We start from the raw sequence: 14,949 nt of genomic DNA on the forward strand, positions 1-14,949 counted from the left end.
ATTGGCTAACTCACCTTCAATTGAAAAAACCCATATGAAGATTCCTCCTGTCACAACGAGAATCGAACTTAGGTCTTTTCCAACCAAAGGGTGCAACATACTGTTGTTCTTCCAAATGCACTACAAAGGGGCCATCTACAGCATATTATGCAAAGCTTCTCAGGTTTATAAGCAAAATAGGACTGATGCTCCAGCGATTGTTTTTCTACAGAATGCCTGGATTGATCAAAATAAGGAAGATTACAATCACATGAAACTTGGTAAAATGCTTAGAAGAAGGTAGTCAACATCAGAGTTTATTGATTAGAGAGAACGTTGATATCAAGTTATATCTTTTTAAGATTCTTGAAGCAGGTTTAGAGATGTCAGGAACTGCAGCTCTTTAGTTTCTTTGAGCTGATGTATAAAAAGCATGGATTTGGTTTTTAAAGAAGTCATTTTTGAGCATGATATTCTGGATGTTATGAATTTCTAGTTGAAGGTGTTTGAGGACAGGAACAAACAACAATAACAACATGCACAGGGTTTAGAGATTCTTTGTGATGTACAGCTTTTGGAAATTATGAGCTGATTTGTGCAGAATGAAAGTAGTAAATTCACCAGAAGGAGAAAGCAAACTGATAAAAAAAGGCCAGTTTACCCTCCTTTTCAACTTACAGTTTGAGTTTTATACAAGGATGTAGCAATTTATCTATTCTAGGAACACAGAGTTCATTCTTGAGAATGAGGCCAGGTTGCAAATATATCATCAGTGTGACATACCCAGAAGGATGGCTGGGGTTGTATTGAAGAGAATAAGATATAATTAAAATGTTCCAGGTGAAAATGGGCAGTCCGCTCTCTTCTGCATTGGCTAATTTCTATGTGGAAACATTCTGAGGATATCTTATTCTCTTCAATGCAACTCTAACCATCATTCTGGGTACGTTACATTGATGATATATTTGCAATCTGGCATTATTATGCTCCTCATGTTCCTAGAAAGATAAATGGTCTACATCCTTGTGCAAAATTCATATTGGAAGTTGAAATAGAAGGTAAACTGGCCTATTTTGGAAATTTTGCTTTCTGGTGAACTTACTACTTCTGTATACCAAAACCAACCTTCAATAGCCATTACATTCTACCTAAGCAAGCTCATCATCCTTCCCAAAAGCTCAACATTATAAAAAATCTACTAAAACCTGTGCATACTGTTTGTATGTTCCAATACTCAAAACTTATCAACTAGAAATTCATAACAACCAGAATATCATGATCCGATTCCTATATACCAACTCCATGAAACTATACACGAAGTCCCAGTTTCTAACATGTGGTGTCTCTGAATCTGTTTCAAGAATCCCCAAGAAATATAACTCGATACCAACGGTCTTTCCTCTCAAACTCTGATGTTGCCTACCTTTCTCTTAAGGACAGATGGCCTCCTATTTCCCTTATAGACATTTACCAAGTATTGATGCATTATAAACATTTATCATTATTGCAAGCATTGTAATCTTTATTTTGGACAATCCGGTCATTCTGTAGAAAAACAAATAAGGCACATCAGTCATGCATTGCTCATATTAAAGCTGAGAAGTCAGTTCAGCTTAGCAAGTTGCAGATACTGAACACAGAATCTTCTGGTCATGAACTTGTCATCAATGTTACTTTAAGGAAGAGCCGAGGTCTTACTACACTTCCTGAACTTAAATCAAAATGACTGTATGTATGTATGTCTTTACTAAAAATAATGGAAGTCTCATTCTGCTTAGTCATCACTATTTTTTTTAAATATTATAATCTAGATGTAGTCACATCTTATGTACACACAGCTAATATTTTAAATAATTCACTGTTAGCATTCTATCTTGTATAACTATTTCTACACCGATGATGGCTTGTTGGTTTCAAGCTGAAATATTTGTAAAGTATTAATGTTTCTTGTGTCTAAATATTAAAATAGTATAGATAGATAGTATTTTTAACAAAACTGGTTCCAAGGTAATTGGTCAAAAAGAACAAAGCATACTGTTTAAAATCAATGTAAAGTTCTGATAATTATCTAATTTTTCAGACATTACCAGCTTTTACTGACTGACATCAAAATACCCCTGATGTGGATAAGTTTATGTAAAAATGAACATCATTAAATGGTCAATAATAATTATGTTAATAAGTGTAAAAGCCTTGGGTAAAAATTATTATTTAAATATACAACTATTTCCAGGAGTTTTCATTCAGCTGAGGTGGTTTTCAGATGGTGGCAGAAGTTTTTTCTCAAATGATGAACTCTAGTTCTTAAACCAAAAACAATCATTACAGTAAAATTATGGAGACAACCATGTTAAAGTAATTAAGAAACCATAATTATCCAATTATGGTTTGCATTGATAAGCATAATTACTCAGTGTTTTGACTGTCATATTATCTGGAGTACACATAAGACAATAGGCATGCTATGCCAAATTATCACTAATTTGTCAACTGTACCAAATGTTTTTTTCCTTGACTGCTGGTAAAGGAAAAAAAAACATCAAAGCTAGAGTGCTGCTATCTATATGGCTAGAGAAAACGTTAATTAAAACAAAAATGTCAGGTAATTATATTGGTTTATATTAAAATTATTCCTCCACAACTGTCATCTCCATAACTTTACCATACTGAATGCATCACCATGTAACTATGAAAGGAAACCAAAAGCAAACTTAAGACTAATCAGAAGATTCCAAACAGACCAAAGAAATTAATATAAAATACAGTGAGTGCATTGCCTGAATTAAACTCATCCCTTTCCTAATATATATATATATATATTTTGATGTAATTTTGATCATGCATATATATATATATATATATATATATATATATGCATGATCAAAATTACCAAAATGAAAAATACTGATTACAAATGGACTTTTATATCTTGTGGAATACGTTATTATATGAAGAATACAACTACAATTATATAGCAGAGCAAAAATAATGAAGTGCGAGTTATCTACTTATGCTGAAATTTAGAAAATGCCTGGCAGAAGTTTTGCAGTGGACCATTCCAGGCAGTTAAAGCAGATGGATGATCTGCCATGGTTCATTCGGAATACCCTGTCTAGCAACTATAAAGTAGTGGCTAGACAGGATATTCCAGTGTATATAATACACACACATACCAGTCCTGACTTATGGAAGTCAGTCAGGACTTGTATGTGGATGGATACTTTTCATATACAATCAGTTCTTGACTTACATGAATTTCTTTGTTATATTTTAACTGGTTTTACTCTATGTATAGTGAAATAATACAATGTACAAATCATAACATAAAATTACTTTATAGAAAGTATAATAAGGAATGAAGCATGAGTGTGTAGTAGTTCTTTATATTTATATAAAATAACCATCTAGAAACACAAGGAACAAGAGTAACTCTTCAAATTGCAGCATTATTAACTGGGGTTGGCTGGGTGGTAAGCATACTCACTCTCCAACCAACAGGCTGCAGGTTTGAATCCGGCTTTGGATATGGATGTTTGATAGCCTTTAGGTGAATGATGAATTTCATCATCTGGTGTGAGAACACCATCCCACTTATTGGAGGCCTGAAATGGCTTGAAAAAAGTTCCGTGCTTGGTCTCTAGAGCAAGATTTCCTAACTATGTAATAAATAAAAAAATAATTAATAAAATAAATTTTATATATATATATATATATATATATATATATATATAATTGATAAAAATGGAAGAAAAAATCCTTAGCCAACCTATATAAGTTACTAACAACACATTTCATGGGCAGGAACCACATTAAAAATCTTCAAATTCAAGAATTGGAACAAAGCATTCTGAGAATGGTTCACCACATGCAGAATTTGTGAATGATCTGGGTTCATCTTCAGGAGAATGAGGTGAGAGCGAGAATGGGCTTCTTTAAAAATCTGAACATTTTGCTTTTCTTTTTTCTGCAACAAGCAATTGCAGCGTGTATCATTCTGTCTACTTTGCTAAATCTCTCTCTTGCTGTGTGTTAGGGTCAATTTCCAGAAATCCATTTTTATTAACAAAAGAAAATGACTGTCAGTTTTTTCCCCTATAAACTTTTCATGAGGGGGGGGCAACTTCTTTATTTTCTTGTTCTGCTTTTTCTTCTTCTTCAATTTTCTGTGCTTCTAGCTCTATAAGTGGCTTGAAAAAGTTCAATTTTTCATCTTTACAGCAAGGTTTTAAAACTATGTAAAAATAAATAAAAACAAAATTTATATATGTATAAAGGAAATAGAAAAATCCTTAGCCCACCCAGAGTATGAATGTATGACAGATTAACATAAAAAGCCTTAATGGTAGCAATACCCTGGTCCACATCTCACAAGAGCGAAGTGGCTTTTGGTGAAGATAATAGGATGACTGTCACATCACAAATCAAAGAACAATTGTATGTGTGTGTGGAGGGGGGGGTATGCAAAATACCTGTTGAACAGATCTGACATCAATCTTTTTAACAGAAATATACCAACAAAGGTACAATGGTATGCCATTGTGCATTTGTTGGTATACATCTGTTAAATAGGTAGGCAAATGTAGTACTTTGCCATCCCACTTTTTAGAATTGTACTATTCACTCACACAAAAAAGTATAATGGTAGAATTATATGGTAGAAATTTATGAAATTGGAAAAAATAGTATTTTACTTGCATTTTAACTAGCAATATCTTCAAAGCATGAATGCAAATTCATATAATAACGATACTTATATGCTGGATTAAGAGAAAGAAAAAATTTTGCAGAGTAATTTACAAGCCTGTTTTATTCCCTGTTGAAACATGTTTATATGGTACCTCCTAGCATTTGAGTACAAAAAAATTTTAATGTAAGCCCAATACTTATATGTAGATTGATCCCCTCAAAATATCGCGAACTGTAATTTCAAGCCTCCAGCGATGAGTCCTCTGACTCTGTGGAGATGCCATATAATCTTTATCTGAATATCCAACGTATCAATTCTTAAAAAAGCTTGCAAGTGTTATTATTTTGATTTAAAAATGATCACGAAGCAATGGAACGTTCATTACATTAATAATTGACAAGAAAGATAAAAAAGAAAACCACGTATCCTTTATTATTCAAGTTTAAAGGAGTTACATGTTGACAGTAAATTCGAACAATGTAGATATAGTGCCTAAGACGATAATTAGCATGATTTGATAGTGAAAGACTGTTGCATAGAGACACATTTAAATGTAGATTTTGTTGGTCACATCTTTTTCAGAAAGCTGGATAACTTTCCATTGGTTAACCCCCAATAAGTAATACGGGTGTTAAGAATCGAATTACTTGAACGAAAAAGACTAGTTGCAGCAGAAAACGTCTAATACGACTATAACAAAGACATATAGTTTTTTGGGTTTTTTTTTTTTTTCAAATAAAACACTTCAGTGTGATGAATCTCTTGATCACTAGTTAACTATCGAAGAAAATTATCATACCCTTTCCAACAATTACAGCTGTACAACATACCTGAGCACGTCCACTCAAACACTGAATGCTCTTTCTTATAAAGAGGCTTTAAAAATTTTAAACATCTATTCAAATGGGGACATTCCATTTCAAAAAAACAGCATGACAACACGACTACCACAAACCATACACAACAAACAAATAGAAAGCATCACGGCTACTCAAACATCACCCTTTTCGAAAATTTCACAAAAGCAGTTGTATACAGCGCCATCTGAGATGAATTCCAACAGGACATCGAAAATTGCTAACCATTTTCCATATGAAATAATCAGCTTATGTGAAGAAGCACATAAGCTGATTTTTTTTATAATAATAAAAATAATCAGCTAACACCTTTTATCCCTTAAATTAGAATGAATACGCAAAGTCGTTTAGCTGGGGTGACCAAACGTACCGTTTTGAACGGGGCAGTACCGTTTTTTTTTTTCATATTTCGGAGCTGTCCCGTCGTTTTATTAAAAATGTCAATTTTTAATAAAACTTTATCTGGTCGATTTCAATCGAAGGTGAGTTAGCCGATCTCATACGGAGGTAGCAGGGTTTTTTCTCCCGGAAACTCGGGTTTTTCATCCCGCATACATACAAATCGGCCCTTTAGAACACACGCAATTTACAGACAAAAATTACTAGTTGTGGTGGTGTTGGAGGTGGGCGGCAGATGGCGTTGATAGAGATGATTCGTAGTAGAGGTTAGGTGCAGAGACAGTTGTAGATGTCCTCCCACGATGAGTCTTCGGACTCCTTGGAGGTATCAGGAATAATAATAATAATAATTTTGTCCCGTTTTTAATAAAAACTCTAAATATACTTTAATATTGGTCAATCATAAATTATTATTCACAACCTATAATCATATATCAATATCAAGGATAACGGTAATTTGTATAACCATGGAGTCGCATTATTCGATATTAAATATCGATATCTGCAGTGATTTATTCAGAGAAAATAAAAAATATCGGTTGGCAACACTTGCGCGTCTCAGATGCGACGTCTGTTCTGCTTTAGTTTTAGTTGTAGCGTTAGTTTTTGTTTTACCTGTATGCTAACTGGTGGCTTTGTTATTCAATGCCAGTGATTTATATTTCATATTTTATAAACTTTTTAGTCTTATTTTTTAAAGTTTTGTGTTTTTTACAGCTTTAATTCTATCCTTGCAATGTCAAAGAGACAAAACTGAAGTTTTAATAACGATCTCCAGAAAGAATTCTAATTTATTAAACTGGACAATCTGTGTAGTAATGGAACAAAAGTGGTATGCCAACATTGTAATGTCCATTTTTCCGTTGCTTGCTGAGACAGAAGCGACATCAACTAACATCTACGTAGCCAGAAACATACGGATGCTGAAAAGGCTCTGGCTTCAGTTAAAAACATCAGCTAGTTTATGGTGAGATGCGATGGTGATAGTAAAAGCGATAAAATTGCAGCAAGTGAAGCTCTTGTTGCTTATCATACTGTGCATCACGGTCAAAGTTTTCGCGCAAATGATCGCTTGTAAACATTGATAAATAAAATTTATGAACCAAAATTTTATTCAGCATGTATACCAAATCAGAAGTAAGAATTACCAACGTTTTATCACCATACGTATTGGGAGAAGTCATAGAGGATTGGAATAAAACAAAACGCATTATAGTCGGTTCAGATGAGTGAAACAAAAAATACATCAAACTTTTTCCACTCGTTATGCGGTACGTTTTGCCAAATTGTGGTGTTCAAGACAAAATTACAGAATTTATTTCCTTACCTGGTGAAACATCCGATCTACAGTGTGCTATGTTGAAGGAAGTAAATGGCAAATCTGCATTACAAAACAAAATTGTTGCTTTATGTGCAGAGAACACGAACACCAATTTGGGTGGTTGCAAAAGACTTGGCAAAAATAATGTGCGGCATAAACTTGAAACCTAAATGAAGAGGAAAATTATCAGTATTGGTTGTGGGGCACACATTATACACAATTGTGTCCAGTGTGCTGTCGACTGTTTACCGATTGATATTGAATGTTTTGCAGTGAAAGTATACAAATACTTCAATATATTCACAGCCAGAGTTGAAGAACTAAAAAACCTTTGTGAGTTTGAATTACGCATTGTTAAAGAGTGAAATACAAGATTTTTGTCCTTGGTTCCATCAATTGAAAGAATTTTAAGCATGTTTGATGGGCTTCGTTGTTATTTTCTTTTTCAAAAAAAAAAAATTCCTGTTATGTTGCCAAAATTGTTTGAAGATCCCTGTTTGAAATTGTGGCTGTCATTTGCAAGAGATGAAGTGTCTACATTCCAAGTATGCATTAGCTTAATTGAAAAAGATAATATTTCAGTTACAGAATTAGCCATGAACATCGAATATATTGTAAACAATTTAGAGTCCCAAACATAACCTCCATCCCGTTTTTGGCATCCCAATGTCCGGTTTTTGTCTCGAGGAAATATGATCGCCTACGTTTAACCATATCTGTCTTTTTTTAAATTGAGTGGGCACTTCAATCTCCACCGGGTGCCAATCAGAAATAGGTGGCCCATGATTACCACTCATTATAAGCGACAACTGATGAAGAGACCGCCATACAAATAGTACCATCTCTTGATATCTAGCCATTATAGGATATGTTATTGTCTGAAATAAAGTTAATAATGTTTTTCTTAAGTTGACAGGACGAAAATCCTGATTACAGGGAGGAAAAACCACTTACCAATGGCAGAGATCGATTATCTCAAGCGAACCCCGGTGGAAAAAGGAAGTAAAAGTTCCTCCAGTCACAGACTAGACTTGAACTTAACTCCTATCTTCAGGCAACTTAGCACACAGTATTTGGGATTTAATTATGTGAGCCGTTTCAACAAATGTTTCGAAACTCGTGAGAGAAGTGGAGATAATTCCCACCCCGACTTTTTAACTTAAATCCCTCTTCTTTCCCCCAAAAAAATAATTTCTATCTTCAGATCCTTCTGTCACCCCCCTACCAAAACGTTACCCACCCTTAATAATAATAATATTATTATAGATATATCAAAAACCCGTTTTCTTTCAAATAATTTTCCCACATTGCTTTACCCCCAATTCTCCAGAAAAAAAAACCTTCTTTTAACAGCATATGAAGGCACATCACCAAAATAAGGAAACAGAAGACAATATCCAAAAGGGTATGTCCAAAATTTCTCCTGTATTTTTTTATTCTTCATATATTAGTTTTATAACACTTCAGTAATGCCCTAGTTTTTTGGGTAAAGAGACAATCACATAGTAAAAAAGGGGGAATTCCTAAACAACAGTAGGCAATATTAACCATTAAAAATAATCAAAATAATTTGATTAGTTTATTTTTGAGGAGTAACATGGGAATTTTCCCAGAAATAATACCTTTATATTTCATTTTATTAAGTCTAATAACAGAAATAGAGTATATTATAAATCTATCTTTATTTCATAATCGAATATACAAACAGAAGAAAGTTTCATAAAGAGACCAGAGAGTTTATGAGCTAACAACCTTCGACATTGAACCATTAAGACAAGGGCTCTGCTGGTCAGGAACTAGTGTTTGCTGGATTTATGTTTTTGTTTGTTTGTTTGTTTCACTAGCCAAAGCCTTTTAGGATTCAAAACAGTCCGAAAATAATCTTGAAGGCTTTAAAAAGCAAACTAACTAAAACGCTTTTTTTCTTTTAAAGTTATTTAAAAAAACGTATTTAACACCAAATTTCAAGCTTATGACATGAAGGATAGGCCTGAATATCATCAGGTTAGTGTTTCTCAAGCACTGTAAATTGCATGCCATCTTTCCTAAGTTTATCTCCTTTAAAGAAAACATCAAAATGGAACGGGCTAGAAGGATTAACCATAGAGCAAGGTTAGATCTCACCGAGAGGATATCTGATACTAAACGCACTCTGGCTTTTTTATTTAGTAAAAAAAAAACACGTTATCTCGAAAAATTGAACAATCACTAGATAGTGACAATTGGAATCTTCTTAAAGTGAGGAGTGAATCTCAAGCCGCCAGGATTCAAAATGAGAATAAACTGAAACTTATTAGAAAATTCGAAGACCTTAAACAAATACAAAGAAACTCAACTTCTTCGAAACCACACATCCATCCCGACAAAGTTGTTATTAAAAAATCAAGTTATAATCTTTCCGATGCAGAGAAAAGTGTCCTCAGTAAAGGCCTAATTTTGTTTTATCTTCTCGATCTATTTCTAAAGAATTATTACTTACAAAGATCGCAAAAGCTACCTGCTTTCTTCCTACCCAGGAGGCAAACCTGCTCCGCAATGAATCCATTTTCTCATCAATAACGCCAAACCCCCTACAGACAATATCTCTTCATCGGAACGCAGGCTATTAAGAAGTTACAAAACTACAAGAATATAATTATTCTTCCCCCCGGATAAAGACAACGCCAAAGTTGTTCTTAACATTGATTAATATCATAACAAGATGATGGAATTGTTACGGAGTGACACTTATTCGATCCTCGAGAGAAAGAGATCCCTCCCGTGAACTCCACAACCGGACCAACAATCTATGAGAACTACCTCTGAACTACCTAGAAAATACGCCATTCTTTTCGTTCTCTCCATCTGCTTATACCACGATTATATGGACTACCTAAAATTCATAAGGAAAATACCCCACTTCGACCTATCGTAATGGATTGATTCTCCGACATATTACCTTTCAAAATATCTGTCTAAATCTCTCAAATGTTTTTCTGGTAAATCATCTTTTATTAAAAACTCTGTAGATTTTGTTTCATGTATAAAATATATTATTATTAAGGAAGATGAAATCATGACTAGTTTTGATATAGTCTCCTTAGTTACCAATGTTCCTAGAGACGAAGTTCTTGTACTACTCAAAGATAAATTATCTAAAAAGTTAATGGCCTTACTCATTGCATCCACTCAGGATACTTTAATTTTCAGGACACCATCTATAAACAAAATTATGTCTTTGCAATGGGAAATACGCTGTCACTTATACTTGCGAACATCTATTTAGAAGATCTGGAAGTTAAAGCCATCTCTTCTTATCCTTTAAAACCAAGAATTTGGAAAAGATATATTGATGACATTCTCATGATTTGGAGACATGGCCGTGAATTCCATGGTCAACTCCATCATTATCCTCCTCAAAAGTTTGGAATCATTTCTACCCTAGCATATCGTGCTCGACCTCTTCTTGATGAGGAGTTAGAACTTAAGAAAGAACTCAATTTTCTCAGGTCTACTTTTCAACTAAATGGTTATTCACAAAAAACAATTTACAAATTCCTATTAAATCCACCAGCTCTCAATAATGAAGAGAGACTAATAGGGTGAAAGGTAATATTTCTATACCATAGATATGCTCTGTCTCACCCAAACTGGCCAAGGTTCTTAGGATATACTATGTAAGAACTTTATTTACTCCTGTTCCAAAAAAATCCGCACCTTAGTGAGTTATCCAAAACCTAGATCTCACAACCTTAAATATCTCAGTGTTAACCAGATTTGGTGCAAGAGTGATATACCATACTTTGGCCAAACAGAGAAATCGATCCAGTTACGCATTGAAGAACATAAGAGAGAAGTCAATTACAGGAGAATGCGAGCCAGTACTTTGTCTATTCATGTTCTGTTCTAGACTGATTCTAATGAAGAATACCTTAGCCATACAGTTGGGACAAGTCTAATAACATTTTCCTTTGCCATAACGAATTAGAAAGAAAGATAACAGAATCAAAAGAAATCATTCTCAACCCCAGGGGCAGCTCGTGCATAGGCACTGAAGAACTGCAGCACCCCTAATTTTTCTCGATATATAAATATATTTAATAATTTATTATATATTTGCTTGTAATATTTAATTTTATCATCAACAATCCTAAACAATTCTCTTATTTTGTATGAAAAATAACAAAAATTTATCTTGTAGAACTTAGGAGAGTGAAGGATGCTAGCAGCACTGTGTTTACACAGTGTTATATTGCTATGCATGTAAGCATAAGCACGTCATAGTCAGATGCGAGCTATTAGCATAATGCGGCACTGTCTATCGCACAGTTCCACTATTGTTTATATGCAGTTTGCGCCAGTAGTAGAATGTTCCTAGTGCTTATCATGTTTACTCCATCTCTTTAAATATTTTGACATTACAATTAAAGACATAACATTTGTTATAGTTTTTATTTCAGAATATTATTTGGGGTATGATAATGGATTTTATTTTTAAGTAATTTTTAATTATACTAACCTATATAATTTTATCAAAAATAATCAATATTGTTTCATATTTCATTTTTTTTTAATTTTTAGCATAATTTTGATATTTTATCCAAACGCATGTACACTGTACTTACAGTGTGTATGTATATTTCAAAAGTTGCAGCACCACCAAGATTTCAAGCCATGAGCTGCCAATGCTCAACCCCTATATCTCAACGACAACCACAGTTACAACCTTTCATACTGTCATTGTGCTACAATGAAATACTAGCATTTGCGTGATGCGTTGGAGGGGAAAAACGTGTTTTTTTACCTCCAAAATTATTATTATCATTTGGAGATGACATCACTAAAAGATATCTGAAAATGAGGAGCTCACTCATCTCCACTAGGCTGAGCAGACATTTTCTAGAGGAGAAGGGATGAGGGGTTAGAGTATGGAGTAGGGTAGCATTACAGGGAAGCGTTTCTTTCTTTTTTTCAATCTGCATTTATCAGTATCAGTTGGAATTTTTCCCCCTCCAAAATTATCAGTATCATTTGGAGGTGACATCACTAAAAGATATCTGCAAATGATGAGCTCGCTCATCTCCACTAGCCTGAGCAGACATCTTCTGCAGGAGAGGGGAAGAATAGGAGATGATGGGGTTAGGGGGGTGGGGAGCATTGCAGGGATGACCTCTGTCACCCTCTTGACTAACTTTTCACTTCCACCACCTAATGCTATTTTTTCCCATCCTAACAATTTCAGACATATGAGTAAGAGAACTAGTCACATAGTCTAACATCTAAAACAATTTTTGAGGATAAAATACTTAACATAATAAGACAACTAATATAGAGTACACTTCCAGCCACAGAGATAAGATTTGCCCTTTGATGTCTCAAAGTAAGATAATCTTACATCAACATCATATCCAACAGCATGTAGAAACATGTCTGTGAATCATTTACTTGAAAGTTTCATTTTGGAAGGAACGGTCAGGGTTAAGGGTCAGGTAAACAGTACTATAAGGAAAAACAAACGAGTCATGTCTTCCCAGTTATGGCAATTCGTTTATCCAGTGCAGTTATTGTATTTTGTTGTGGTGTTCTGTGTTCAGGAAAGTAAAGAAAAATAATGGGAAAGCCACAGAAGTCATTGAAATTTTCTATCTAAAGGAAAATAGCACGAGACAAAACTCTTCACATAGCTTTAAAGGGATGGAAACCGATTATTATTTTAGAAGACACATACATTGTGATGTATTCATCCAGGACCACTTGGGAAAAGTTATGCAGGAAATGGTCTGATATTCTCGGTTAGTTACAAAGAAGAGTTGACTACGAAATGGACCTCAGTGAGTGTTATATTCTGAAAAGCCAAGATGGCGAAGTAATACTTGATGATACACGAGCTGATGGAAGTAAAGTTTTTTCTATTAGTTATGAAGAAACTCAGAGATTTTCACCAAAAATGTATGACATTGATAATCATTTACTATTTTTGAAAACTGAATGACCAGCTATTCGTATCATGGGGAAAATTATCGCTAATTATTTAAATTCATCAATGTTAAAATTACATTTTCAAGATTTTATTCAATTCGATAAAGATTCTTTGTTTTGGGACATTTACAAACATTTTACAAAAACTGTTTGTGTATATTTGGTGAGAAAAGAATACAAAGAATGTTTAGGGAGGCATAGTGTCATTTCCAGACTGACACAATATCAAATGTGTGGAGCTGTGCTTACCATGGTATCAGATTTAAAAACTGTTTTGCATGACCAGCTATTTTGATGTAATGTAACCAAGAAACAGTGAGTAACAAAAATTTTATTCATTGAACTCTTTGGAAAATGTTAAGAGTGTAAACTAAATATTGTGAAATATTTTCAGGTAATTACATGTTTTGAATTTTTCTCTGTGAATATACTTGTAAAGAGTATTTCAGTAAAATAAAATATGCATTTGTAAACTTAAATGAACAAAGATGTGCGCATTTGTTGTTGTGTTTTTCCACAGCGAATTTTTTACTCAGTTATTCTGATTAGAAATTGATCTTTGAATCCACAACTTTATACCTTACTGCAATTCTGTTTAATTATTGTAAAAAAAATCACTACTGTGAAATTAATGCCAAGAATGGGGGAAAAGTGTTGAAAAACTGATATCCATGTAATTGATTTTTTTAGAAATTGTCTAATGCTACCTATTGACATTGTTTGAGTTATCTGAAAATAATTCGTTTTCACCGAAAATCCGAACTGTTAGAATTTGGTTGTTTTACAGAGAGACAGCAGATAATTAACCCATAAACGTGACTTAAACTCTTAAAGTTTGGTATAGAAAAAATGTTTGTACTCTCCAGATAACGTAAATACATATTTTACCTTTTCCCATACAAAGTAAAATAAAAACACACCAATACTATATCCAACAGCATGCAAAAACATGTTGTTGAGTCATCAGCGCAAAAGGTTCATTTTTGAAGGAACAGTCAAGGTAGGGCATAGTCAGGGTAAACAGTATTATAAGAAAAACCATAGAGTCGAGTGACTTTGGACTTAAGGTAATCGTTCATCCACTGCAGCTGCTGTATTGTGTTGTGGTGTTTTGTGTTCGGTAATGTAAAAATAATGGGTGAGCCACAAAATTCTTTGAAAGTTTCTTTGTGAAAAGTTCTAATTGTTCAGAATTTGGTAACAGAAAGTTAACATAAAATATAAGATCACACCTAATAATCAGTGAAAGGATAATAATAATTATAATAAATAATGATTTATTTGTGGTGCCCAAAGAAGAAATGTAAAAAGAAGAATGAAGGAAAACGAACATGCAAAATCTACATTGGATGAAAAATACAAATTTTCGGTTATCATTGCTATAATTGATGTACAATTTCCTTTGAATAAGACCACAAATTTATTTCCTAAAAAATTTGTATTTCTGATGGAATTATTGTAAGGTATGCATTGACAAAATCACCTTGTAGTTGGAAAGAATTACCTGAAAGAGTTAAAAAACATTAACCATCTTCAGCTGATGGTTAATAAAATATAACCATCGGCTGAAGTGGGAAATTGGTTCTCTATCACTGGACAAACTAAGAAATTGGATGATGGAATCAACATGCAAATATCAAATGTTACTCGCCAAAGGAGGAGAAAAATCAAAAATATTGATGAGGTTAATAGGGAGGCCTGTTCTTAATTTAAATGAAATTGGATGTCCAAAACATAAAAACATAACA

At 33.6% G+C, this 14,949-nt stretch overlaps 1 protein-coding gene across 1 annotated transcript in view; it reads right to left on the bottom strand.

Annotated features, from left to right (window-relative positions):
- Nucleotides 1–5,672, bottom strand: part of LOC150100629 (ubiquitin carboxyl-terminal hydrolase 3-like) — a 301,152-nt gene extending 295,480 nt beyond the window's left edge. The window contains exon 1 of the mRNA XM_090401701.1: nucleotides 5,497–5,672. Coding sequence (XP_090257827.1) covers nucleotides 5,497–5,584 — 88 coding nt within the window. The 5' untranslated portion in view covers nucleotides 5,585–5,672. The remainder of the gene's footprint in view (nucleotides 1–5,496) is intronic.
- Between the last annotated feature and the right edge of the window lie 9,277 nt (nucleotides 5,673–14,949).

The sequence above is a fragment of the Typopeltis vanoorti genome, chromosome 12, assembly GCF_054136105.1.
Source record: "Typopeltis vanoorti isolate ZY-2024b chromosome 12, IOZ_Tvanoo_1.0, whole genome shotgun sequence".
Classification (NCBI taxonomy): Eukaryota; Metazoa; Arthropoda; class Arachnida; order Uropygi; family Thelyphonidae; genus Typopeltis; species Typopeltis vanoorti.